Source organism: Atractosteus spatula, chromosome 19 (genome assembly GCF_055471065.1).
Source record: "Atractosteus spatula isolate fAtrSpa1 chromosome 19, fAtrSpa1.hap1, whole genome shotgun sequence".
NCBI lineage: Eukaryota > Metazoa > Chordata > Actinopteri > Semionotiformes > Lepisosteidae > Atractosteus > Atractosteus spatula.
In genome coordinates, this window is record NC_142724.1 from 8326497 (window position 1) to 8354173 (window position 27677).

Here is a 27677-nt window from a genome sequence, read left to right on the forward strand (position 1 = left end):
CAAGTAAAAATGAGGGCTGCTCCTTTCTCTCCGTTTCTTCGACCCCTTCAAGCTGTAGCTGTACGTCCTGCTTCCCATCTGTTGAGCTGTGGAGCTTTCAAAATGCTCACGCCCCCAATTCGCCGCACGTGTTCTGCTCAGTTTTCTCTTCCCCCCCCCCCCCGCAGTGTGAATTTGTACATTTTGTATGAATTTAAAGATTTGCAACGTGTTACGTGTTTCATTTCCTCTTGTGAATCGCTGTTGACAAAATTGGTCATACAAATAAATCCACATAAAATGAGTTACCTTGTACTGTTGTGATTATTGTATTATTTACCAATAATACATGTTTTTACTTACACCACTTTATTTTTTTATTCCTTGATTTGCTTAGACGCTTAACCAGGACTGTTCATAAAATGTAGTCATACAGAAAACAAACTAAATGCGGTAAAAAAAATAAAAAGAATTTAAATTGCAATGCATAAGAGCCTCAGCTAAATCTGTTGGCAATGATATATGGGCTAAAATAATGCACACTGGTTTTATGTCAAAATTTGAACGTTAAATGGGTTCTGCAACTTCAGTATATTTATCTTTCAGCGCAGGTATGAAGTGTGTTGTCTGTATAACAAGACATTGCCAGAGGAAGCAGGACTGAATAAGCGACACTGAAAATCAAGATATATGCAACTAACCTGTTAAGAAGCTGAAAATGTACAGAGTACACAGATTACATAGGTATATTCTCTCCTGTGAGCTGTCTCTCCTTCAGTATGTTGTAGCCTTTTAAAATGATTTTTACTAGTTCTCATGTACCTTTCACTGTTCGCTGAACACACACCTGAAAGACTGCTTGTTCATTTTATCCCTAAAGGTATACTAAAACCTATTTGATCTCAAATGTGCCTAGGATTGTAGTCTGTCTATTAACAGAGTTGACACTGGATTGGTGCCGTTTAATTTATCTTACACTTATATAATGCTTTTCTGGACACTCAAAGTGCTTTACAGGAAATGAGGACTCCCCTCCACCACCACCAATGTGCGGCATCCACCTGGATGATGCAACAGCAGCCATAGTGCGCCAGAACGCTCAGCACACATCAGCTATCAGAGGAGAGCAGAGTAATGAAGCCAATTCATAGATGGAGATTATTAGGAGGCCATGATTGGTAAGGGCCAATGGGAAATTTGGCTAGGATGCCGGGGTTACACCCCTACTCTTTTGAGAAATGCCCTGAGATTTATATGACCACAGAGAGGACCTCAGTTTTACATCTCATCCACATGGACCACAGGGTGAGCACCCCCTGCTGGCCCCACTAACACCTCTTCCAGCAGCAACCTTAGTTTTTCCCAGGAGGTCTCCCATTCAGGTACTGACCAGGCTCACACCTGCTTAGCTTCAGGTGGTTTTCAGTTGTGAATTGCAAAGTGATATAGCTGCTGGCTGTATAAAAAAATTACATTGATGGAGGAGATGCAGATTCTTATTATACATGTATACTTACATAGTAAGTCATGGAGTAGTTACAGTGAAGTCACCAGTACATAAAACGAGACTTGTAAAATCTGAGCGGTTCTCTAAAACTCATTCTCTACCTTTTAGTGCCAGCGATCATCTCCCTAAATCTCCGTACACGCAGAGGAGAATGGTGTGAATACAATTTACTCAGTGAGACTGGGAGTGTTAATATGAATATCTAAGACATTTTAATTGTATTGAAGAAGAACTCCATTACACATTGAGGTTAAAAAAGGCTAGGAGTCAGTTCAATCTATCTTAGGTGAAAACATCTTACTATTTACCAAGAGATTTCATAAATCCTTTTCATAAGGAATCGGGAAATGTGTTTCAACTGTGTGTAGAAGCAGCTATACATGCCAGCTAGATCACCCTGCAACTCACAACTGGCAAACCACTAAAGTTTGAGACTGGCCAGTACCTGGATGGGAGACCTTCTGGGCAAGCTGGAAAAGGTATTATTGGGACCAGTAGGGAGCACTCACCCTGCATCCTGTGTGGGTGCTAATGCCTCAGTATAGCGATGGGGACACTCTACTGTAAAAGGGCGTCTTCCTTTGGATGAGATGTAAAACCAAGGTCCTAAATCTCTGTGGTCATTAAAAACCTCAGGGCGCTTCATGAAAAGAGTAGGCATATTAACCCGGTGTCCTGGCCAAATATCCTCCCGGCCTTTATAAAATCATTGCCTCTTGATAATCCCCATCTATGAATTGGCTTTATTACTGTGTTCTCCTCCATAGCTGATTTGTGTCTGCCATCGCTTTTGCTGGTGGTGGAGGGGAGTTCCCATTATCTGTAAAGCGTTTTGAGTGGGGTGCCCAGCAAAGAGCTATATAAATGTAAGGAAATATTTATTAGCTGTGTTACAGATCTTCACAACTCTTTGTGTAAAGAAGTAGCAGCTATTTTCTGGCCTAAATGCAATTCCTCTTAACGCTGTCCTTGGATCTTTGCTCTACAGTTAATCGTTAAAAGGGCCAATAGCCAACAGACTGCATTACGGCTCCAGTGCAAAGTTGGGGTTGCGACATTGAGCAAAACGTGAAACATTACTCGAGTCTTTACTTCTGTCTTCCAAACGGCAGGGGGCACCCTCTGTCTGTCTGTCTGTCTGACTGTCTGATTGATAGATTGTTTTCAGCCTCTTCTGCAGGGTTCTCTATAAAATCGATGCGAGATGGGGCGGCGGATCACTCGGCTGAGTTTGATGTTTAAGATCGGTGTTAAAGTTAACATTGCTACAATTAAAGATCGAACGTAGGAGTGGAGGAAAAAAAAAAAGCTCCTCTGAAAATTACAAGTTGGTAAAGGAAGTACATATATACCGGCCATGAGTACCGGAACACCTTACCTTGGTAGCAAAATTGGCCTCATATCCAAGGCTCAGATCCGATATGAGGGTATTTTGTACACCATAGATACGGAGAACTCGACCGTGGCGTTAGCTAAAGGTGAGTACAAGTTGCTTTCCTTCTTGCAGTGGAAATTTACATCCCTTTTCATTCGTGTTTATTTATAGGAGATGTAACAGATATGCTCTTTGGTGCCCGTGATATGATTGTGTTTGAGAGGCGGGGTGTTTGTATCATCGTTTGAGGTGGTGGCGCCAGTAACCATTTACCTTTCGGTACCTTTGAATTAAAGTGTGCGAAAGCTTTTAAGAGATTAGTTCACAAGTTAAAGATTGTTTTACCAGCGTAAGAGCAAAAAAAGTTCTGGTTCTTAAGAATGCTACTTCGGGTTAGGCATTTTTTTAGGGGTTAGGTGCTAGCTTGTTACCCGTGTGTAAGTAATGAAGTGGGAACTGACGGTCTTAATGCCATTTGTCCTTCACTGGATTAGTGCGATCCTTCGGGACGGAGGGCCGCCCTACAGATAGACCAGTGCCTCCCAGGGACGAGATTTACGAATACATCATCTTCAGGGGAAGTGATATTAAAGACATAACGGTGTGCGAGCCTCCGAAACCTCTCCATGCCTTACCCCAGGACCCGGCGATTGTGCAAGTATGTGAGACGCGACTTGTTCGTGTCCGAAGTGTGCGCGCCTGATTCTGCTTATTGTTCGAATAACTGTACAGTTGGGTGTCATTAATATGCAATAGCTTTCAATAAAATATTGCACGTCAGACATCCAAAGTTTACACGAATAATGCAATGATGTTTGATTTAAGAATGCATGTATAAGTGCTTTATTGAAAATGTTTCTTTATCTTTTAGCATTTAATCTAAACGTATAGCTGTGTTCTTCATTTTGCAGTCTTCACTTAGTGGATCATCAGCCTCTTACCAGCACCAGGTTCCCTTCAGCCCTTACAGAAGTATGATGCCCACATACAGCCAGTTAGCAGCAAGCTCTTTGCTCAATCAGCAGTATGCAGCAGCACTGGGCTTGGGTGAGTGCCACTGAGTGTTGAGCTCTTAGTTTGAGGTAATGGTGACTGAATGGGTTTGTACAGTTCAGGACCATATGGCTTCATTTCTCTTGTATGATATTACCGTTTTGAGATGAAAGCTGAACGCAAAAACCATTGCCATTTTAAGTAAAGTTTAATATTCTACAGGTTTATTATGTTGCCTTTTGAAGCTTTGGGTGAAGGTGCATTTTGCTTAATCATAAGAAGTCACAATGGAGGACATCATTTGGAACGTGTTTGACGGCAAGTAGCAAATTGCCTAGGACACTTCATGTAGCTGTTTCTTGAAGGATGTGGGGTTACTTTTCAACAATGGCTGGGCAACATTTTCTGTTTTTCTTCAGTGATGAAACGGGATACTTAGCTGACAATTTTAACTTTTATACCCCTTTACTTCAACCAGTGGGGTCAGTTCTCCATAACTGTAGCATTTTAACTCATCCCTGCTGTGTTCCATTTCATCTTCCAGCGTTCAAGAGGGGAAGGGGAGCAGTGTCCAGAGTAAATGGACAAGGTGTGACACTGCTTGTACTAATATTCTTAAGTCTTTCTAGACAAAACCTAAGAGGTCTGGCTGTAGAATTGCCTTTTCAGTATTTAAGAGTAACTTTTTAAAATGTCATAATTTAAGTATTTGCAGGGAAACGGTCTTGCTTGTGGAAACCTCAATGATTTTAGCGTATTTACTCCAGATTATCTCCAACTCTGAATCTCTTGCCACTCCCAATGTGATGTCTTGCAGGAACAGGGTTTCACAGCTTGCCAGTGCGGCGAGCCCCTACGGTAGAGCAAGCTGTACAGACTGTCCCACCAGACACCTCTGCACCCAAAAAGCCCCCTCAAGCAGCACCGCAACAGAACAGAGATCTTCCACGGCCCCCACAGCAAATGGGACAGGAGGTTCCCCAGGTCCAAAGAAGTAAGAACAGTGTTGGCAGGGGACCTGGAATACTCTGGTTGCTGGTTGTCTAGCAGTGGCCATTGGATGTCATGTCCTGCATTTGGAATGTTAAGTTAGTTCTGTACAGTTGTAGCTATGTATGCATGGTGTATTGTAAACTTTAACTTGTGCACTAACACGGTTTCAAAACTACCTGATTAATTTTTATAGTCCTCCTCTGCAGTAAATGAGTCTGCCCTTTCCTGTCAATGGAAGAGGAGAGGCATATGCAAAGGGTTCAGGTGGTAGCCAGTGTTATCCTCAGTGACCTGGCAAGTTGTAACTTCTTAAAATGCACTTGGAATATGAAGCAGGGACAACTAAATCTAAAACCCGAGTGGAGAAGAAGCAGACACTGACATTAACCATTTTTATACAAACCAGTTTTCATCTGAGAAATTCTAAGGTTTACTTTTTTCCATTAGTGGCTAGATGCATTTTTCATGGGTTCCTAATACAGAATGCATTCCTACTTTCTGTGCCAATTTAGCACTTTTTACCCCATACTTTCTATATAAAGTGTATATATAGAATATTTGAGTTCCTTTTTAAGTTCACCAATTGTTGTCTCATCCCTTTAAGATGCTGTGGTACCTGAGCATGGTGTAGTGCAAGAAACGGCGCAAAGCAATGATGTGAACAGAAGACCACAGAGGCGAAGGCAAGGTAAAGATGAGATTCGTACAGTCGCATCATGCTCATAAACCTTAGTAGTACAGTCGCATCTGGGAATACTGACGTGCTTTACTAGTGGACACTCCTACAGTCTTAAGTAGGAGTTGCATACACCTCAGATGGATGTGACTGGTTCAGGAGCAAATTTCCTCTGGAAATGTTTCTTGTACATCTCTTGAAATTTCAGCCATCATACTCTTGAGTGTCAGTAGTTCAGACTGGTTTTATGATTATTTTAACTGCTTGCATACACTGTTAGTTAAATGTTTAGGATGTCGAGCAAAACATTTTTGATCAGACGGTTGAAAAAGTTTGAGTTTTTAAGTTTGATACTGGTTAATAAGCCTTTTTTAACAATGCAGTTGGTCATCATTGCATTGCTCTCCTTACACAGCAAACAGGAGGTCCAGAAACCGTGGCAAAGGACAAATTCTAGTGGGAAATTCAAAGCCCAGTACCCTCCAGTTCGATGCAGACTTTGATTTTGAAACAGCAAATGCTCAGTTCAACAAAGAAGATCTGGAGAAGGAAATGCAGAACAAGCTGAATATCAAAGGTCTGTCCTTTGAGATTCACTAAAGAATGTACACTGATATTAGGTGGCAAAATGTATTGGTCAGCATGAAGTTCTAATGTAGTACCCGCATATTTTTTTGAAAAGACTTTGTTCTTCTGCAGATGTGAAGGGTGATCTGGAAGAAAAGGGGGATTCTGAAATTGATACTGGGAACATTGAGAACTCAGTGGAAGATGATCTCTTTGGGCCAAACTGCTACTATGACAAGACAAAGTGTTTCTTTGACAACATTTCTTCAGAACTAAAATCAAGGTGTGTGTGTGTACAACACATTACACTTTTCTAAACTAGAACTGGAAAGTTATTGCAGCTTTATTTGTGCGTGGCATAAATAACAGTGAAGGGTGAAATGTGAAATAACCTCAAAAGACAATTTTCTTTCTTCCCGTGGGAAACCAACAACAATGTCTGGGATGTCTAGTGCACGTTTCCAAACAAGTGAACCAGATGAAAAGTCTGTTTTGAAAGTGCATCCTTAAAGCTGTAGGCAAAGAACTATTTGAAGTTGCTGTTTCTATGTAGCTATGTTACCGTCTCTTATAGTGCCTTCCTCCTTTTAGCCATTTTTTATTATGTAGACAAGGCCTGTAACTTCATAAATCTCCATGTTTCAGACGAACAACATGGGCCGAAGAGAGGAAGCTCAATGTGGAGACGTTTGGGGTTCCTGGCAGGTTTTTGAGGGGCCGTGGATTCAGAGGGGGCATCAGAGGCAGAAGAGGGAGAGGGGCAGCACAACGCGTCCCTACCATGCAAAAAGTGGGAAGTGGGAGGCTGTGAAGAGGACTTCAGTATTTTGGAATGCAGAACAGCACTGCAGTCAATCTTTTTTTTTTTTGTATTGGGATTTCTTCAAGTTCTACAAATCTCTCTGAACTAGTTTTAAAGTCTGTTGTCTGCTGGTCTTCAATCTTCAAAAGTGAGATTTTGTAAGATGCTATATTTTGTGGTCATGGGTGCAAGATTGAATAAATCCAGGCTCTTGTGACATGCTCCGATTAGACTGCCATGGTTAAGTATTCTTAATCCTTTTTAGGGGTTGGTTTGTAGACCCATGTTACTTGGTTTTGAAGATCTGGGTTCTGCTTAGACTACTGTTGCAGTTAGTGCCAAAGCTGATGCTTGATTCTCATAGGAAATTCTGGAGTCTTCCAATTTTAGAGTTTAGGTGTGAGTTTTCAAGTTTTGGAATTTTTTTCCATGCCACAATGTAATTAAACTAATAGGCTTTTAAGTGAGTTTAAAAAATGTTATGTACCTTATAAAGTTTGTAAATCTCAAACTACATATTTCCCCAATACCACATTTGAGAACATTTTAAAACCCAGATCGTTTATTTTTGGTTTTGCTGCCCTTATACAATGAACTCTTATGCCATATTCCTAGTTGATTTTCAGCAATTTCTACTTGCTACTCATTTCCTAAGCAATTTTTCCAACTTTAAATATGAATTTAATCCTATGAAGCATTACTTGCACATTGACAATTGTTTATTTAAAACTTATTTTTCCTCAAGGTTGTAAATAGAAATGTATATAACAATTTAACCAAGCAATGGAACTTGTAGAAGATGGTTGAGATAACCCAAAATGTTGCCTGAAAAAAGTGGGTGTCTTCATTCTGACTTCATTTGAATGGATGTTTGTGTTGTAGAACTTTTTTTTTTTTTAGTTTTGAAGGATTTTGAGAAGGTAACCAATTTGTAAGTGATGCAGGGAAATGTTTGATCCATTGCTGAATAAACATACATAAATTACATTTTGGGCATTTCATCATACTGTGCATTATTATGAGCTGAATGTTTGCTGCATATGAACATGTTTGGTTTCCCTTGGTGTCATTACTCAAAAGGAGTGCGATTGTCCTACTCCTCTGCTGCCTTTGATTTCAAATAGGGAAGTTTACGAAACATCACATGTAAAGCAGGAATGTCTCCATCAGTCTTGCCACTCTTATGCCTTAGTCTACCATGCAGTTTTGTACCTTTTAGACACTGCAAGATTAGGGCCAAGTTAAGGCAGAGTTTAAATTCAGTCCCTTTCTGTGCTTTGCTCCCTTCTTAAATAATTTACAGCTTTAACTGCCAGAGATTCCTCACTCAGAATCCTGTAAATACCATATTTGAACGTATGAATATTTGTAAGGTGAATTCCAGGGATCATGTCATCATCTTTTCTGATGGGCTTGGACCAACCTAGGTTACGCTCCTTTAAATGAATAGACAAGTCTTGAACCCAGCCTGTGATCAGATGCATACAGGTCCTTTGGTCATGTTTTGGACTTGATTTAGTTAGGTGCCGTTATTAATTTCCATTTAAGAAGCTTTCTTTCATGTGCTTTGACTCCATACCTCTCATTGCACCCACAGGGGGTCATTCCTGGAGCTGTTCAGTCATTCAAATATTTTTAACTCTTCTGCCTAGCAACACATGCACATGTAGGAAGTATCAGTAAAATGAAACTTCACCAGTTTAAGAAAGTAAGTTGGGTACATCTTGTACATGTCCAGGATAACCATTAACCTAGGTGTCTTGGCTAATGCTTCTTGCAGAGTGACACTTAGTTGACTAACACTTAACAGTGGTGACCTAACCTGGTTTTCTCACAGGACTCATTTTCCAGAAATGGCCTGGCCCAGGCTTGCTTACCTTCTGAGATTGGCAATAGGGTAGGAAAGCAGTAGTCTTAATTTTATGCACATAAATTATACACTGTTCTTGTTTTATTAAATGTTAAAACTTGAAAAAAATACATTTAGATAAATCACTTCGGAATATGCTCTATTGTATTGCCTTTTAATTAGACTGATCTGCCTCAACACCGCTTATTTTTTAAAAAAGTTGAGTTCTAATAGCACAAATTTTACATTCCAAATCTATTTTGTACACATTTTATTGCAGGTTTGAAAAATCATTGTTCATAAAACCATATTGTGGCTTTGACATTTTATAGAAAAATAAAAGGGCTTCTGTCCTAGGTCTTCTTCTTTTGCTTTTCGGATTCTTCTTTTTCTTTCTCTATTTCTGAGACGTACTTTTCTATTTCCTCTTGATCTAAAATCTGAGGAGAAAAGACGCATTTAAGGTACAGATCCCAAAAAATCCAGTCTACATTACAATTACTGCTATGGAGAACTGTCTATTTGAATAGAACAACCTAGCAATCACTCACCTGCCAAAAATAGTTCATGCTTCTGCATTTACAGCGAGACAATATTTTGCATCTGTCAAAGATGCAAGTTCTTCTCGCTCTTATTCAATACCAATAATTATTTGGGAAATGAACTGATTGTGCATACATTTAAGAGAAGTTACAAAGGGAGAGGTCATTTGTCATGTCTAAGTTGTGCAGGTTTTTATGGTAAATACAAACCTTTAGTGGTTCATCACGTCTCATAACAGCTAGTTCAATGTTCTTGCCTCCAGACTGGACAACCTGAAAACAGAGGTTTGTAAATGCAGTTTTTTAATTCCAATTTGTCTGAATTAGTGAATACAGTGGGAAAGTCTTTCTTATTGTGGTCAAATACCGAAACGAGTTGGAAAATAGATTATGTATCATATAACCAGAGTTGACTTGTGCTGAAATTTGTTTAAAATTTTACCTTTTCATATAAACAGCAGGAAATATCAACACAAAACTAAATAATTTTTTACTCTTACCTCAAGAAGAGCTCGGATTACAAGTTTCACGGTTTCCTTATCCGATTCCATGTCTTCATCTTTGTAGTTCTTTTCTAAAAATTCCCTGACAGTCTTTGCAGCTCTTCCAATAGCATTTGCCTGGGAGAGGACGAGAGAGAAATCTGGTTATAGTTTATGTGGAGTGTCGAAACTAATCCTTTACAAGCCGTTGTGATTACACCAATCTGCTGTTTCATTGGAAACTAGAAATATCTTTTTAGCATTTCCTGTAGTCTAAAGTAGGCTCACCTTCCATGCGTGGTATGTTCCTGATGGGTCAGTCTGGTAGAGCCTCGGTGTTCCATCAAAGTCGAAACCCACAATGAGGGACGAAATCCCAAAAGGCCTGCGCCCATTGCTCTGAGTGTAACGCTGAGGAGAGAACATTTTACAGCTAAGCGCCTCGTCTTGCTTCATTCATCTGAGTAAGGAGATGTTCTGAGGTGTAGCTATCACAGAAATGTACAGTGCTTCTGCAAGGCTTTTATTTAGTCATCTTAGATCATAACAGTGACACGTTTAGCTTTGTAACCTTACAAACCAGCTATTACAAGTCATACAACATCTGCTAACTTTTTTCTAATGTTTGACTAAATAATTGGAACTTGCAATACAAGTATTATGAGTTTGTCTTTTTAAAGAAACCAGACAGTTGAAGGGAATTATTACCTATGTTGACATTCTGATCCTGCCACCTAGGTTTTAAACATGGCCGTTTAGTTTAAGGCTGTTACACAAAGCTTTTTGGAGATATGAGGGGAGATTTTATGCGAGACCTTAAGAGCACAAAGAGAATCGGCTCATTAAATTTCTCAGTGAACCCTGAAGTGGGCAGTTACAGTGGGGAATCCTACCTGCTTGAGGCTGGAAATGTAGCGTGTGATGTACTCGACAGTGACAGGGTCCTCCACTGTCAGCCTATGGCTCTGACACTCCACCCGGGCCCTGTTTATAACAATCCTGGCGTCGGCTGTGAGCCCTGCAAAAAGATTGTGGTTCAGGATTCTTAAAAAAAATAAATCACGTGCACACTGCCGTTACATTAACTATAACTCCAAAGCTGCAATTTCCGATACAGTACAAGCAATTTTGGAAAGCAAAGCAGCAGCTGGTATTCTAAAAGTGGCCACCACAAGCTCCTGATTTGGATCTGACCAAGGTCAGATGGGGCTACCTGAAATCAGATCAAAACAGAAAGTAACAAACCTTGTTTTGAATGATTTACAGGTCATCAATAACATCTTTACTTACAATCCACCACTGAAAACTTAATATATCAAGACACTCGGAAAACAAGAGTGGACCATCATGGGCATGTAGTTCGGATATATATTTCACATAGTACACAACCAGCCAGATTTAAAATGTGATATTAACATGCAGCAGAATATTCTACATCCTATAGTCATACAGTTTTTCTGTATGTGCATTATGCGTGTTACATGCCACACTGGGCAATATCCTGGGCAGTGTGGTTATTGTACTACGCATTCTCCTGACAGGAAGTATGAGCTCAGCATGTCACACAGGTATCAGCACCTCCAATACTGTACAGCACCTGAACTGTGACTTCTCTAACACTTGCGTGCAAAATCTACCCACAGTTGCCAAACATAAGGAAATGGCACAGTCTCTCCAGTCCAGGGAAAGTTTTACCTGCAAAGGCCATGAAAACATTGTCATCCAAGGCACAGATCTTCCGGACAGTCCTGTCGTCTTGCAGCTTGGCCATTGACTTCTTCTCCACTCCAAGCACAACGATGTTTTTACCTCTAACTCCGACCTGATGAAACAAATGCAGAAAGGGGTTCCTTTCAAATAAAACCAGAATGATGTTAAAAATGCACTTTTTTGTGCGCATACTATATTGGAATCCAAATTTTAAAAACCTTCTAATGCAGTTAAACGGCATAGTGGCCCAGCAGTTCTCATAGCTAACCGATCCATAACTGGCTTCATAGCAGTCATATCCTGGAAGCAAGACTGCAGAAGAAACACTGTAATGCAAACCTTATGCATGCCAAGCATTTTATATAATGTTTCTATTTTGTTTAGCGAACATGTTATGCCAAAAAAAACAACATCCAGACCACGTCTGTATGCTGAGAAAAATCTAATTCTGGTTTGTAAAAGTCCTTTCCTAGGGTGCGCCATTGTCCAAGGGACATTGTTTCAGAGTTCCTGATTCAAGTTTGATCCTGGGCTGGGGCTCCTTGTGTGTGGAGTTTGCATGTTCTCCGCAGGGGTTTTCCTCCCACTTTCCACATGCTGGCTAGTTTAACCGGTGTCTCCACGCTGACGCTGTGAGTGCTTCACGGTAACTGTTCTTGTTGTGCCCAGCGTAGCTCCGACAAGCGCCATGTGTTATGCAGTGCTACAGTATGTTCTTGCCAGGAGTTTCCTTAGCATGAAAGGGCTATCGATGGATAAGTGAATCGTGCGCTTTAATTTTACAACTGCTGAAAAACTAACAGCACGGCATCCTAGATCCGTACCTGTGACATTTACTTCGGTAGCCATCGCCAAAGTCAACTCTTAGCTACGAAGCCAAAAGCAGATTTTAAATTGAAGATTTTTGCGATCTCCATAAACGTTACTCGAGCTATTTACAATTCCTGAACCCAATTCGAGTTTTTATACAAGCTATACATGCCTGGTTGCGTCCTAGACAGGGGTCACTGTCATTTAAAGTTAAATATAAGTTCAAACGGCAAGTTTCCGAAGGGTCGGAAATTGTCGTGGCAGAGACATCAAACCACCCACATGAACCAGTGATGGCGATATTTCATCTAAGTACCTTGGGTACCCTTAACACAAGGCATGCCGCCTTAAGATAAAACCAGCGATACGGTCAAAGTGAAATAATGGGAATTTTAACAGAACAGACTTGGATCCCGCAAATCTAAAAAAAAACGCACGTTTTGCCCTCTTTGGTAACACGCAGCTAGATACTATGTATTTAAATACCTCTGGCTAACAAAGAAATATTACTATTACAGCTAAATACGCATACTGTATGTGTATTCTATATCATATATTAATTCAAATGAAGAACCGGCTGTGCCTTGGTTCAGACTATGAACTGCATCTTCAACAAATATAATGGGAGTTGGAGTGGATCATTCGCGAGTTTCTCGGTTACTCACTGCTGTGGATCCCTTCTTCACCGCCTCCTGCGCGTATTCCACCTGGAACAGGTGACCGTCCGGGGAAAAGACCGTGATGGCTCGGTCGTAACTCATTCTCTGAGGCTAAAATAACCGTCCCAAGGCAAAGAAAAAGAAACGCTCAGGCGTAGAAATCAGAAATCGGCAAAGTACAGTACTGAAACTGAAAGTAACGGCAAGCGCAAAACAGCCAAATCATGCCGCAGCGCCTCTTCCGGGAGTCGACGCTGCTGCCAGCCGACATACGCATGATTTATTGCGTGTGTTTTGTATCACACTGCTGGCGTCTACGCACAAGAATAGGCGTACAGGGCGTTGTGAATCGAAGAACAGGCACACTCCAGCAGGAACCCTCAGAATGGGGTTGTACCAAAAACTGACAGAGGTATGTCTACGCCACTTACTGGAGCGAAATCTCCGAAACATGCCAGAAGGAATCCTGAGTTAGCCACGTTTCAAACCTGCACTAAAGATTATATCAACATTTTGCGTTCAAGACACCTTTCAAAATTAATTGCCCCTTGATTCTTGTGTGTTTTGGAATAGCCCAGGTTTTGCCGAACACCCCCTGTATATCTCACGACATGGGAACCCTTAGCTTGTAATAGGAGGTAGATAATAAAAATATTAGAATAAAAAGAAGCGTTTTTTATATATTAAAAAATAATAATGTCTGTTGCGTTCGCTTCGGCTCGCCCCAGAAGTAAAGGGGAGGTGACACAGCAAACTATACAAAAGGTAATAAAGCGTTTTTATATTTTGATGTCAATGCGATGGTTTTGAATGCTGGCTGACTACTGAGAAATGTGTTTCAATGGTGGGAAAGTAGTGTATATCAGGGATTGTGAAGATGGTCAACTAGTATAAGCTTAACAAAGCGAGGTGTATGGCCTTATTGGATTAATGGGGACTATGATGGATTTTTACAAATGTTTTGCTGTATTTTTTTATTTTAAATGTTTATTTTTCTGCAGAATGCGTGTATCTGTATGGGGGAGGCAATTTCCCCACAATTAAAACAACTAACCTGCATATTTCAGAATACAAAATATGTGGTAAAATATTACTTGAACATTATATTATGTGATCTACAATAGGCGTCTTGTAGGCGTTGTAATTCGGTGCATTTAAAATGAAACAGGTGCTAAATTAAAATGAATTTTGTTTCCAGGTGTTGCGTATAGGTGATTTGAATACAACGTATATTGATGTATTCTGGGGACTGCGCACGATACCGTTGTATGTTGTTTTCGTGTAATATGAATCTGCTCGTCTTTTAAAAAAAAGTCCAAATTCTGAATGCTTAAGGCAATCCACGATAAAGAACGGAACTCTAGAGGTTTGTCAAGATGGTGAAATGAAGTGCCTGGCATGCAGTTGACGAGCAGGTAGCCTGCTACTGTGTTTGCTGCGCTGACTGATAATGGCAGGAGAGTCTTGGGACCAGACAGATTTGTTCAGTAGCCTGTGAGGATGCAGAGCTTTGTTCCCGTTTCAGAGCTACTGTGAATGTTTTACAGGTGTGATTGCGATTCTTTTACATCGCGTTTACGACGCGAGAGGCTTCCGTCGGTTTGATTTACAGACCAGCGACGAAGACTTTGGCCAAGTCGCGCTGCTGCGTTGCTGTCTTTCTCCGTTGAATGAGTGATGGCGAATGAAGGAGGCTATGTACTGTAGCTGAGATGAAGCAGCCCCGTTTCTCGCCTTCGTGCACCGTTCTGAATGATCTCCTGCTGCCAACTCATGGAGCCTCGGAGAATCTACTGACCCAGATACATTGTGCTCCTACTCTACATACAGTCCTGCAAGACTGATTTTTGACAGTACAATTATGTGGGTTCCGGATTTTGTGTGTGAGAGAAGTTTGTTCATTTCTCCACAAGCAAGACTTGAACAACATTATTCCAGGAGTTTGTACGTCCTATAGTGCTGCCCCCAATACCTTTAATACTAATTTTTTAATCATATATCTTAATATACAGTAAATGTTTTTTTTCTTTCCCAAAGATGCTAGACGAAAACCATCACCTGATCCAGTGTATTATGGACTATCAGAGTAAAGGGAAAACTGCAGAATGCACTCAGTAAGTATGTTGTCTGGTCTGCAGAACAAAGATGTAAATCACAATATTAAACTGTACAACTGTTGTGTTCTTACCACATTTGCTTCGATTTACTTACCAAAGTAAATTATACTTGGTTAAACTTGGTTTAAACATCAGAGGAGTATTTATATAAAACTGCTTGTTGTTTATGCTGTTCTGCACAGTTTATTATGTTTAACTTGGCAAAAACAACTGTGCGCATTTAATAAGATAAGATAAGATCACTTTATTAGCCATGTACAATTTCTTGCATACCCCAGTTTGCTCTCCATGAGACAGACACACAGACAAGGAGAGAAGCTTGGGGTCAGAGCGCAGGGTCAGCCATTGTACAGCGCCCCTGGAGCAGTTGGGGTTAAGGGCCTTGCTCAGGGGCCCAACGGAGTAGAATTCCTCTGCCGGCCGCGGGATTTGAACCGGCAACCTTCCAGCCAATATTTATTTCCTGAAGCATATTAAATCCTTTCCTAGGTTTGCCCTTTATTCATATAAACATAGCTTTTTAAAAATCAATTACATCTGCACTGTAGATTATACAAACATTATTTTTTGGATATATAGAATAGATTTATGTTCTTGTCAACTCTCAATATTTCAGTGATTGTTAAAGGACAGTTTCAAGTGCTGCCATAGGCAAAATTTCTGCTTGAGCTTTAATTCACATTTATTTCCTACCTTTGTTGACAAATATATTTTGTGTTGTTGTTTCTCATATGATAGTTTATGTACTGAACTTTCTTTTCACAGATACCAGCAAATACTGCACAGAAACCTGGTGTATCTTGCAACAATAGCGGACTCCAATCAGAACATGCAGTCATTGTTACCTGCAGTAAGTGCTCAGTGTGTTTTATGGCCTGCTGCTGGCCTTGCTTGGCTGTTATCTGAAAACCCAAAGCTTCTTGTCATGTGGGGTTACAAATGAGAGAAGTCCTTTTCGGCTCCTGTAGCCTTTTGCGTGTGGCTAATTGCTCTGAGGATTCTATTCAGGCAGAGTATCAGCTTCGACATCATGGCTGAGTAGCTTGTTCAATATTCCCGCAACTCTTTGTGTAAAACGTACCTCCCGTTTTCAGTTTTAAATGCAATCCAGGATAGTTTTCGTTTGTGTCCTCTGGTACATATTTCAGTACTGTTTCCAAAGAAGCCCATTGGGTTCACTTTGTCATTGCCGTTTAGGAGTTTGAATACTTGAAATGGGTTCCCTTGCATTTTTTTCTCATTTCGTGAGTGATATGTTTAGTTGTTTTATTCTGTCAGTATTGCAGGCTCCTTTAAGGCTGAGGATGTACAGTACCTGGTTGCTCTTCTGTGAACTGGTTTTGCATAGTACTGTATCTCTTCTGCATAGCATCAGTAAGTCGCTTGCCTTCTGTGTGGATTTGTTCTGGAACCCTGTATCCATTTAAATTTGAACAATTTGAAAATCTGGCCTTTTTACTAGTGTAGTGCAGCTGTTGTCTTGTATTATTTGTCATTGCCCCTTACAAGCAAGTTATCTGGAGTTGCCTTACGCACTCTTGAGGTCTGTTTAACAGTGTTGAGAGCCTTTGACATCCCCTTGCTAAACTATGAGAATGCTGCAGTCAGACAAGAGTTGTCACTTCTTCCAGCATCTATTAGATTGGGACCGAGCTATTTGGGGGGAGCTTGTGCACTAAAGCGTCTTTTAAGGATTTCATAGAGATAGGTGCCCATATTTTTCATTTTGCGCAATACCTGATTTTTCTCAATAAATGTGTTTTTACAGCCGCCTACCCAAAACATGAACATGGGCCCGGGAGGGATCAGCCAAAGTGGGTCGAGCCAGTCGCTCCACTCCCAGAGCAATCTGAACGACAGCATGGCAACTGGTCTGCCACCCACCTCTCTTATGCAGAGCCAGATGAGCAATGGTGTGGCCTTTTCCTTTGCTTTTGAGATAGAAAAGTGGAGTAAAAGCTTAGTTCTGAGCCTCTAGAAACACATTAGCTCCGTGAAGCTGGTCTCCCTAAGAACAGCACAATGAAACCCACCACATTTGTTTGTGCCATTGAGATATCGTTCCTGAGATATGGTGCCTTCTTTTTTTGGGATGTGACATGTCTGAAGACTGAAAACGATCCTGTAACCATTGACATCCTTTTGGACCGATTCTTATGAAAAACAATTAATTTTGATTAATTTAAGAGAAGAGAGGGCTTGTCTAGGTTGCAGACTATGAATGTGTTTTGAAGGCCGACTTCTGAAGACTGCCCTTCTGTCTTGCCACAGGCCCAAGTCATGTGTCCATGCAGCAGTCAGGACAGACGTCTCTCCCCACCACTTCCATGAGCATGCCAGTCAGCAGCCATGGTTCGGCCACAGGCTACAGCCACTCGGTGTCCTCTTCACAGGGCATGCAGATGCAAAGCCAGGGTCAGTCCATGGGCAGCTATGCTTCCCGAAGCAACCTCAACATGCAGTCTAACCAAGGTGAGGACAAGGTTCTCTAAATGGTTAAACAGGAGCCCTAAGAAGAACCGTGTTTCTCCTTTAATTTGTTTTGTTACGCGATGATACTGACGTGGTTCCTCAGCTTCATTCACACTGCTGTTATTCTGAATTCTAGTTCTCTGTTGCAAAGCCAGTTGTACCTACATTATACACTGTAATGTATTTACACTTATGTTACACGAACCCATGCAAAGTGTATTCACTCTGTTAATTAATAATTGTTCAGCAATGCATAGTCTGTATGCTGATAGAAGGCTACAGACTTTTACTGTAAAGTGTTCAAATGCCTCTTCTTTTTCCCCTTTAAACTGAAATTTCCCCCACCATGTTTTCAGTCACAATGATGCACCAACAAGCTGCCACATCCCATTACTCCCCAGCACAAGCCGGGAGCCAGCACTATCAGGGGCAGCAGTCCATAGGAATGTTGGGACAGGGTAACCAAGGCAACAGTATGATGGCCCAGAGACCCATGGGTTCATACCGACCTTCACAGCAAGGTAAGTTAAGGGCTCTTCTACTGGGCTTTAAGTGAAAAAAGGAAGGCCAAAAAAAAAAAAGAAAATGGTTGGCCACAGAGCATTTCATGTTTTTGTTTCATGTACAAAATGCTTATTTACACAATAAGTCAAATGAATTTTGGACAGTTTGTTCTAGTTATTAATTAAATGGAAGAATTGTATGTGGTTTATGTGTACTGCTTAGCCTTTGAGGAGAGAGTTTACATCAAAAACCGAATTCTCGCATGCACAGAAGGGTTTGGTTTGTGTTTTATGTATTTGTTGATTTAGAAAAGATCAGTTTGAATATGTTTGTGTAAAAAAGTCAAAACATTCTGGTGCGTTGGAGTAACAGTGTTCACTTGGCAGCATAATGGAAAAAAGATGTGTAAGATAAGTTTATAATGGATCTGTTTCAGTGAAACTTCAAATAACTGGTCAATACATTTCTATACAGGAGTACGTTTGTGGTGTCGCTTTTAATCTGCTAACTATACCAGTGAAACTTTACTGCATGTCCAAAATCACAAATTGTGCATGTGTTTTGAACACAGTAAGCCTTTGTGTGATCCGTGTGTAGCTTTAAGAAGCAAGTTAAGATTTATTGTTGCTGTCACTTCTGGTCTAGTCTCTGTAAATCATGGACTAGGTTTTGTCAGTGTTGATCTAAAAATAGTTTCTAATGTTCTCCAGCATGTTTTACATGGATGTGGGTACAGCACACTCCCTGCATGACAGCACTGCTTGCTCCATTCATATAAAAGAAATCTGTGGTATATCTGTAAGTGGAAACATTTATTCTGTATTGTTCTGTATTCCCCAGAACAGACCTGAAATTAACCCTTAACTGCCCCTGAAAGTATTGTGCACAGCTTTCTTTTTGCTGCTTGTTCCACTATTGACGTGTATTACTCTTTATGAGCTATTTGGCATGTGTAGTAGATCATTGATTATTTCACATGCTGAGGGAGAGGTCCCTTGATTTTTAAAAACAGCAGGAAATTACTATTTTATTGTAATTTACAGTAGCTCTGCACATTTTTTTATGAACGCTTTAATTTGGGGTGTTGTGTACTGTTTGAAATGTTATAATGTTTGGAGTATACACCCACACAGACTCCGTATGTTTAAAGCATAGTACTGCAAAAATACAGTGCTGTCCAGTATGCTTAACCTTGTTTAATGCTAATTATAATGCTTTACATGTTGTATAGTACATGATTAAGGAGAAGGAACATCTTGCTTGTACATATTGTTTTAATGGAAAATTTTGGATGTAATCAATAATTACTGGAATTGCTTTAATTTCTCTATGACTTTGTAGAGAACTTTAGCCCATTGTATATTTTCAATATTTTGCTTTGAACATGACATTTTCACTGGGGTTTAGAGCTGTTGGGTGGCACAGTGATGCAGTGGTTAGCATTGCTGCCTCACAGCAGTGGGGCCCTGGGTTCAGCTCTGGACTGGGGGGTGCTGTCTGCGTGGAGTTTATGTGTTCTCCTCATGCTCACGTGGGTTTTCTCCCACACTCCAAAGACATACTGGTAGGCTAATTCGGTTCTGGGAGAACTGGCCCTAGGTGTGAGTGTTTGCGTCTCCCTTGCGATGGATTGGCGGCCCATTTGGGGTGTAATCTCCTTAATGCCAGTCGCCCAGGCTCCCCACTCTGAATGGATCAGAGCTGTTGGTGAGACTGTAACTCAAACATCATCTCAATATGTAAGGATTTGTATGTATTATATACTGGAGTGCTAGTGTTCTAGGCGCAACTTGAGTTTTGGTTAATTTTGCATTCAAGCAGTCTGTGGACACGCCTTTCGACTGACTCGACGGACGTTATATTGAAAGAAAAAGTTGTTTGGTAGTAGGTGTAGAGAGGCCAGCTGTCTGTCCATGACAGCAGCATCGTTGGGCTGCGCAGTGTAGTAGGTAAGTCCCTTTTCAGGCCATAAAGGCTCATGGGGAATGGGGGGCAAGGGACACTGGAAGTGGAGGTGATGTGGTCAGCATCGCGCTCCGGCCGGCCCATTACCCCCGGCAGGATTAACACCCAGTACTCATTTGGAAAGCAGGCTGAGTGGACCTGGGAGCCGTCTGGAAGGAATTGGAGCAAGCTACAGTACATCGCTTGCCTCTACCTGGCATTGAACCCAGGACCTTCCAGTCAGGAGCTAGACACCCTTGCTGAACTATCACAGTTCCTGCGAAGTGTGGTACTTACTGTACATTTCATGTCTTTATTGCCTTCTGTTGGGGCAAGACTCTTAAGTTGTCAGCTTATGGAGTTTTTTAGCAAAACCTGAGGAGGAGGTCCGGCCCACACCTGGCTCCCTTCCACACAGTTACATAGAAGAATCATAATTGTCGTGCACCTCATGTACCTGCCTGTATCCCTCCTTCCAGCCCACCACTGTCCTTGTAGCAGCTCGCCAGCATGTCCTTCTTAAGAACAGAGGTGGGGTGTTGTCTTCCTGATGGTCAGGAAAACAATTTTGATTACTTCTTCATTCCATTTGATTAGGGCCTGATCCAATTTTGGAACTGATTTTGTTGAGATATACTGTACAGGGTTTTCTATTTACCAGTGCTGTGTAAACATTGTGAAGTTCAGGGCAAAATGGTACAGCGTATGAATTTTCTGCACATCCTTCTCTTAAGTAAAGCAGGATTTTTTTCACTGCTCATGTATTTAAAAAATGTCTAGTTTCAAAGTGAATGTGTTTTTTTATAATGTTTTTATAAAATGGCTTTCATTTTTTCCATGCATTTTATAAAAACACTAAGCAAATGATTTTCCAAAAAAAGTACTTCACATCACAGAAGGTTACAGGGTGTCCTCTGTTGAAGTTATATGAGCCAGAGGGCAAACATAACACAAACAGAATTAATGCTACCCTCAGACTTTTGCCTGTTTCTCTATATTTACAATCCCCTTAACTGAAAGCTCTAAAGAGTATCACACCAGTTAATTTCACACCTGCTAACATGCATTATGGTCATTATTCAACTGTTTTTGTGATGAGTTTCAAAAAACTCCTCATTCCTCTAGGTGCCCTCAAGCAATCTGTCATTTGCCAGTACTGGAGTTGGGCTACTTGCTCCTTCCCATTCACACCCCTTCCACCAGTCACCAGAACTCGATTTTGGTCAAATCAAGTGATTAACCATTCCTAGTGTCACCTGTCTGTTGCAGGATCAGCCCCGCAGTACATGGGACAGGAGGAGTTCTACGGGGAGCAGTATGGACACAGTCAGAGCTCCAGCGAGCCCATTAACCAGCAATATTACCCCGATGGTAATAACACCTTCTCTCCTTCATCTCCAAAACCCCTTTCAGTTAGCACTATTCGTGTCATAGCACTTTAATTTTTCTATTTTTAACTATTCCTATTCTATATCCAAGGCCTTATATCCTTCTCTAGATTTTAAGTCCTCATGTTAGACTTTCATCTAGCAATTTCCTGCATTGAATTCACAACCAATATCACTATTGCGTGGCTTTGATTCAGTGGTGTGCAGAAAATTCAGAACTGTTTTTTCTTGGTAAAAAAAACAAATCTGTAGGATCAATGTGTTATTTCATTTACTTCTGTCCTTGTTGGATGGAGGAGTGAGTGCTTGGGTATTGTTGTCTCTGCAGGCCATGGAGAATACTCCTACCAGCAGTCTTCATACAGTGAGCAGAGCTATGAGAGAAGCTTTGAGGAGTCCTCTCAGCACTACTATGAAGGAGGTATTCTGGGTTTAATTGTGTTGGGTTTCACTGGTTTCCTTATAGTTTGAACAACCTGTGACTTTACCATACCAAAAATACGATCAATATAAAAGCACAAAATATTTTCTTTATTTTCTTCTTTTTTCACTGTACACACACCTTACTTTATACAAGAAACCTCGGACAGTATCTTAGTCTTTCAATTCAGTTCAAGTTTTATTATTCACTTTATAGCAGAGTCCAACACAACAATACACGAGAACAGACAAACATCATCAGCAAAGAATTTGAGAATGTGATTACAGAGGGGACAAAAGACTCTGTTACCATTAAACCTGGAAGCACAAATGTGTCTTCTAGATGGGAGGAGTGTAAATTCACAGTGGAGGGGGTGAGCCATAATCTACATAATGATCTTAGCCTTCTTTACAACCCTGTGTTTGTAGAGGGTATTTAGGTTGATCACCCTTAAATAACCCGAAGAAGGCTCCACAGCCGAAACGTTGTGTTTCTCTTCTTCTCTTTTCAGCATGGCATACACCTTGTTCCTTTGCCCCCTTAAATAGTCCACTGAATCCTGCAAAGGCACATCCAGATGATTAAGTCTTTTGCTGGAGCCAGCTGGCATCCATGCTTTTCCCCTGCAGAATGCATTTCGTTTTCCAGAGCGGTAGTAATATTTGCCAAGTAGTTTCAAGAACATTAATAAGTGCCCTTTTTCTTGGCCTGTGCCTGTAGGAAACTCGCAGTACAGCCAGCAGCAAGCATCCTACCAACAGGGTTCCAGCCAACAGCAGTCTTTCAGCCAGCAGCAGTACCCTACCCAACAAAGTTATGCTGGACAGCAGCAGGGATACGGTAAGAATAGAGGTCTGTGGGACTGACTGACAGAGTCTGTGAACCCAGCAAAGACAGTCAGGGCTACCAGGGAGACCTACACTGTTGCAAGGATGAACAAGAGGAACTGAAAGTTAGGACTGTGGAAAAGAATGTAAGTTTAATAGCAGGTTTAGTTGAGTGACCCTGGCAAAGCTGAGAAGCAGCAGTTCTCACCTGATTTCTTTGAGTATTGCTAAGAGGTGTGAGATTGATAGAGGAGCCTCTAAGATCTGATATCAGAAGATAGGCAAGGATGGCCCTGGGCCACTACTAGGATGAGAGGCCTATTTAGAGACATCTCTAAATATGTGAACCCTTAATTCTGTTGGCAAAGTACAATAACATTTCTCCACCCAGTCTGCTGTGCAGGTGAGGGTAGGGAGGTTTAATGCCTGCTGTGCGTCTACCATCTGGTAGATAAAATGGGTCCCCTGCTGTATGTGAAGTGCTTTGTGTTTCTTTGAGATTAAAAGTGCTGTACAAATGCAAGCAAATATTATTCTTCAATGGGTGGCATGGCAGCGCAGTGGTTAGCATTGGTGCCTTGCAGAGCTGGGGCCCAGGGTTCAATTCTGAACCTGGGATGCTGTCTATGTAGAGTTTGCAATGGTTTCCTCTGGGTACTCTGCTTTCCTCCCACAGTCCAAAAACATACTGGTTATGTGACTTCTGGGAAAATTGCTCCTAGGTGTGAGTGTGTGTGTGTGTCTGCGGATGGACTGGAGTGTACCCTGCTTGTGCCCGTTGCTTGCTGGGATTGGCTCCTGCTCCCCTGTGACCTTGAATTAGAAGAAGATGTTAGAAAATGGATGAATGGATTATTCTGTGCTATAGAGTATCTTCTTTTCTTAGGCCCGGCACAAGGAGCCTCCACCCAGTACTCTAGCTACCAGCAGGGGCAGGGGCAGCAGTACAGCTCTTATCGCCCCTCGCAGTCTGGCCCTGCTGCACAAACACAGCGACCTTATGGATATGAGCAGGTGTGTGACTCTGGCCTTGTCTCTTCACAGGGGACGCTTCGTGTTTCAAATGCATGTTGTGTGCTTTCTTAAAACCGATAAATATAGGATTAGACCTGAAATATTTATTTTTAATTTCCACTTAGTCCCAAGAATGAATTCAGAACTAATAGAATGCTAAAAAGTTCTGTACACTATGATTGAGACCAGTATACTATCATGAAACAGACAGCAGACCTTTAATGATTGGCAGATTTCTGTTTATGTTTTTGGAGTATTCTTCTGGGATTCATGAACCATTTGCACTGCTGTAATCATTTTAAATATTTTATTTTGTGTAACAGGGCCAGTATGGGAACTACCAGCAATAAGGTAAAAGCTCTTCAGCAGATTTCCTACGCAGTCAACAAGAAAACATTTTCCTTTGTTCTGTATTCTGTGATGATCTGTTTGAGTATAGTAACCTAACAGATCTGAGACCTTTCAATCTCTGTTTCTTGTGTGTTATTTTACTCGGTGCAGCTGTATGGGTTTGGGAAAGTTTTTTTTAGAAGAATTGTTGCTGCTCATAGTATCTGTCAAGTGAAAACAATTGTGTATTTGTTTTAATTTGTTTTTAAGATTGTAAATGAAAAATTGTGCAAGTCTGGACAAAAAGGCTTATTGTCAACATCAAAGGACGTATTTCAAAGACAACTCAAAATCATAATTTTCGGTACTGTCTACATGCTCTGTCTCAAATACAGATTATGTATGATGCAGAAGAAGGGGATAATGGCCCATTTTAGTTGAGGGTAGGAACAGCAGTGGTATTATATATATATATATTTTTTATTTCTGGAAGTGCATCTTATTTGAATCTCTTTATTTATCAGGTTTTGTTAAACTGGGTGTCACTTTAGCATTTGTGTAGATATGGTGTACTGTTACAGCCAAGGTTACAAGTCATACTCTAGAACTAATTTCTCATTCATGGGGAAAGGGTCAGGCATCACCTGCCCCTGAGCGGTGTGATTTAGGGTTCTGCAGCCACCTCACCTCGGGTTTTATATTGTTGCCATTGCTTCTTTCTTCCATTTTAAAGTTGTATGTGCTTCCCCAAACAGACAAAGGTACTAGATTGCACTGCATGGTGGGGTTTGACAGTTATATCAGTTATTTCTTCACCTCTATATTTGGCCCACTCATAAAAGCATGTGTATACTCTGTACCAATTCACTAAAGAATTAGGCACTTAGAAGAAACGAATGTTTCACTGGTTTGTGTTATGATAGAGATGCATACTTTTAAACATGGTTTTCATATTTTTAGTTGCGGCACAGGTTTATCTCTGAAGTAATTCTCTGCATGAAAAGAAATGAAGGACTAGAAATGGGAGATGAGATTTTTTTTCTTGTTTTTCAAGTTTTTTGTATGTAATTTATTTATTACATCTTGAAAATGTTGACAATTACAGTAGAGCAGAGATCTCCAAACCAGGTTTTGGAGAGCCTCAGTCCAGGTGGTTTTAGAAATCACCTGAAATCACTCATTTTCAAAGATAAGTAACACTTGTAAGTTTACACATAACCGGCTTAATCTGTCACAATTCATTTGCCTTGAATTTCTGGAAATTGATGAATTGAGGGTAACATACTGTATAAAACATTTTGGATTGTTGATGGGAGATATTTATTTTAGTATGTATTTATATTTATGTATGTATTTGCTGTTTTTTAATGATGTAATGAGCCAATTCATTGAACACTGTTTTTGTACAACACTGTTGTTTACCCTCTTTTTTTAATCTGTACAATTACAAAACAATAACCTGAACTCTATAGGAGACACAAAGTGTTGCAGAAATGTGTAATGTAATTGAGACAGCCTGCTGGCTATTGTACCAGTGACACTGTACTACTCGCATCAGATAAATAATCATTTAGACTGAGAAATCTACAAGACCCCTGGGACAAAACTGATCTGAGGATATATTGATTAGGACCATACAAGTGAAAGTTTTTCATCTGTACATAAAGCACTGGTATAATAGGATATTAGGATTACAAATTGTTCCAAGTCCTGGTCTTTGTGTTAAGTGTCAATAATCAAATCATTAAACTAATAAACAGGTTTAATTACATTTTGTATCCTTAAATAGCACAGTACTAGTTTAATGATGAGTTAAATGAAATAACCGAGAGCCCAGATGGGAATGGCACTGGAGAAACCTCAGACAGGATTGGAAAGCCCTGAGCTGCTGTGTTGTGCAGAATCTGGAATGTGATGGAATGTGATGTCCTTGTCTGCCAGAAAACAATGACTTCTGGGAGCTTTTCCTACAGCCTTCTGACTCGTCATTCATGGTAGTCCAAATTGTAGCGTACGGGATATTCCTGGAGTTTTGCATCCGGTTTTGCAGTGGGTAACTACCCCAAGGTGAAAGTGGAAGAGAATATTTTTTTTGTGTGTATCGTATCAGTTAGACTCATAGTGCTTATCTACATGTGTAGGCGTATAATGTTTATGGTTACAGAAATGTTGCCTTGATATGTTTTTTTTAAAGCAAAGGACTTTCTTTGGAGAATGGGTGTGAGGATGATATGAGATTTCCTTTTGCATGGGTATCTCTTTGCCCATTCTACCAGACAGCTCTGTAAAGAGTGAGATGTTGTAGTGCCAGATTTATTCATATAATTGAGTCTTTTGTATTGTGTTAGAAGTCAAAAGACATGTTAAAGGTTCCACAAACACATTTGCCTTATTATTTTTATTTAATGGCAAAATAATGTACAGCACAGATTTTTTTGTTATTTATAAATATCAAAGTAGCAAAACAACAGTATGCCATATACTGATTTATTAAAAAAGATATAATAATAAAAGTATGGGTGCTGCAATTTTACCAGTAAAAACAACAGCACAGTTCATCCCCATTTTAATGCTGCTTAGAGTCTCCTTCACATTGTTGTGTTTGGCTGTCAGACAGCTGTATTATTTCACACTGTTCCATGACAATCGTAGGGTTCTCTATATCACAACATGGTGTGTTCTAAAGTTAATTTAGATTCTGAAAACTTAAAAGGTTTGTCTTCTGTTCAAATGTTGTTTATAATGTAAAGAAGTCATTGTAATCCATTTGTTGAGAGGGCTTTGGTATGATCATTGACCAAATATGAATGTTTTATCTACAAGTATACTGTACTGCATTGCCTGTTAGTACTTTTTCTCTTTTTGTTACTGTTTATTATGAAAAAATAAAAAATAAACATTCACCTTCTTTATTGCTTTGTGGTCAATGCGCATCCAAGTTGCACCAGAGTGGAGGATCTGTATCGGTGATCTGCAAAGGTAAAAGCAGAGGATAATTCTGCATTGAAAACTGAAAATAAAAGGGTTAAAATACCCAACGCTTCTGCTGTGGATCCTTCCTCAGGTGTGTGTAAGGGGGAGGTTGGGACCAGGGTTTCCAAAGTCACAGTGGGAAGGCATCATAGCCAAGGTTTGAATTAATTTTCTGAAATATTTTCTTACTGTTTTGACACCTGAGCCTGTTCTAGAATCTGCCATTTTTGTCTTCAAGGGCTTGTTATACATGGCAAGTAAAAACTCTCTCCAGTTAGTTTAAGTGTCGCACAAATAAATAAGCACGTTGGAGTCTACTCATTGTTAAGAAAAAAAGGTCCAGATTTAATTCATTCATATACATGTTTTCTGCACACAACCATTAGGTTTATTTTTACTTATTTCCTTAACTGCCATTCCCCTTAGTCCTACACCTTTTTGAGGTGTTTGGTTTGTTTTATGGCTTAAAAATGTAAAATTGTCAGTTTAATCCAATTTTAAATTGCTGACCAAAATGTCCATTGATTTGCTAGAGTATTACACAATTGCTGTATTCTCACTTTCATTGTTTTAAATTGATGGGTTTCATGTAATAATGTAGTTATTTAATTAAGACAGCTGATGTTAAGAATATATAGGTTTCTTAAAAATGGTTGGTGTTGTGGTGGCTCACATTGTGATAATACTGCAAGATGCAGCCCCTTACTCAATGTACAGTACAGTAGCTATAGGAAGACAATAGA

The 27677-nt window shown here is 40.3% G+C and overlaps 3 protein-coding genes across 6 annotated transcripts; 2 read left to right on the top strand and 1 right to left on the bottom strand.

The window, feature by feature from the left end:
• Positions 1-2658: 2658 nt before the first annotated feature.
• On the top strand, positions 2659-7834 carry lsm14b (LSM family member 14B). Of its 2 annotated transcripts, XM_088937527.1 has the most exons (9): positions 2659-2964; positions 3356-3519; positions 3773-3908; positions 4399-4443; positions 4672-4848; positions 5452-5535; positions 5939-6100; positions 6223-6373; positions 6736-7834. In XM_088937527.1, the coding sequence occupies exons 1-9, from the start codon at positions 2844-2846 to the stop codon at positions 6899-6901; spliced, it is 1206 nt and encodes a 401-aa protein (XP_088793653.1). In that variant the 5' UTR covers positions 2659-2843; the 3' UTR covers positions 6902-7834. The 2 variants fall into 2 exon arrangements, with proteins under 2 accessions (XP_088793653.1, XP_088793654.1); XM_088937528.1 differs by lacking the exon at positions 4399-4443.
• Positions 7835-8996: 1162 nt separating this feature from the next.
• Positions 8997-13183, bottom strand: LOC148817998 (proteasome subunit alpha type-7). The gene is made up of 7 exons (XM_088937320.1): positions 12951-13183; positions 11461-11587; positions 10659-10783; positions 10054-10176; positions 9784-9903; positions 9494-9556; positions 8997-9181 (listed from the first exon to the last, which is right to left on the bottom strand). Exons 1-7 carry the CDS (start codon positions 13044-13046, stop codon positions 9095-9097), a joined length of 741 nt encoding a protein of 246 aa, XP_088793446.1. The 5' UTR covers positions 13047-13183; the 3' UTR covers positions 8997-9094.
• A 367-nt stretch (positions 13184-13550) lies between these two features.
• Positions 13551-26876, top strand: LOC148817999 (calcium-responsive transactivator-like). Of its 3 annotated transcripts, XM_088937321.1 has the most exons (11): positions 13551-13709; positions 14982-15058; positions 15827-15911; positions 16830-16974; positions 17333-17533; positions 17890-18054; positions 21251-21352; positions 21698-21790; positions 22511-22630; positions 23504-23631; positions 23955-26876. In XM_088937321.1, exons 1-11 carry the CDS (start codon positions 13641-13643, stop codon positions 23979-23981), a joined length of 1212 nt encoding a protein of 403 aa, XP_088793447.1. In that variant the 5' UTR covers positions 13551-13640; the 3' UTR covers positions 23982-26876. The 3 variants fall into 3 exon arrangements, with proteins under 3 accessions (XP_088793447.1, XP_088793448.1, XP_088793449.1); XM_088937322.1 differs by lacking the exon at positions 21251-21352; XM_088937323.1 differs by lacking the exon at positions 21251-21352 and having other exon boundaries at positions 17935-18054.
• Positions 26877-27677: the final 801 nt, after the last annotated feature.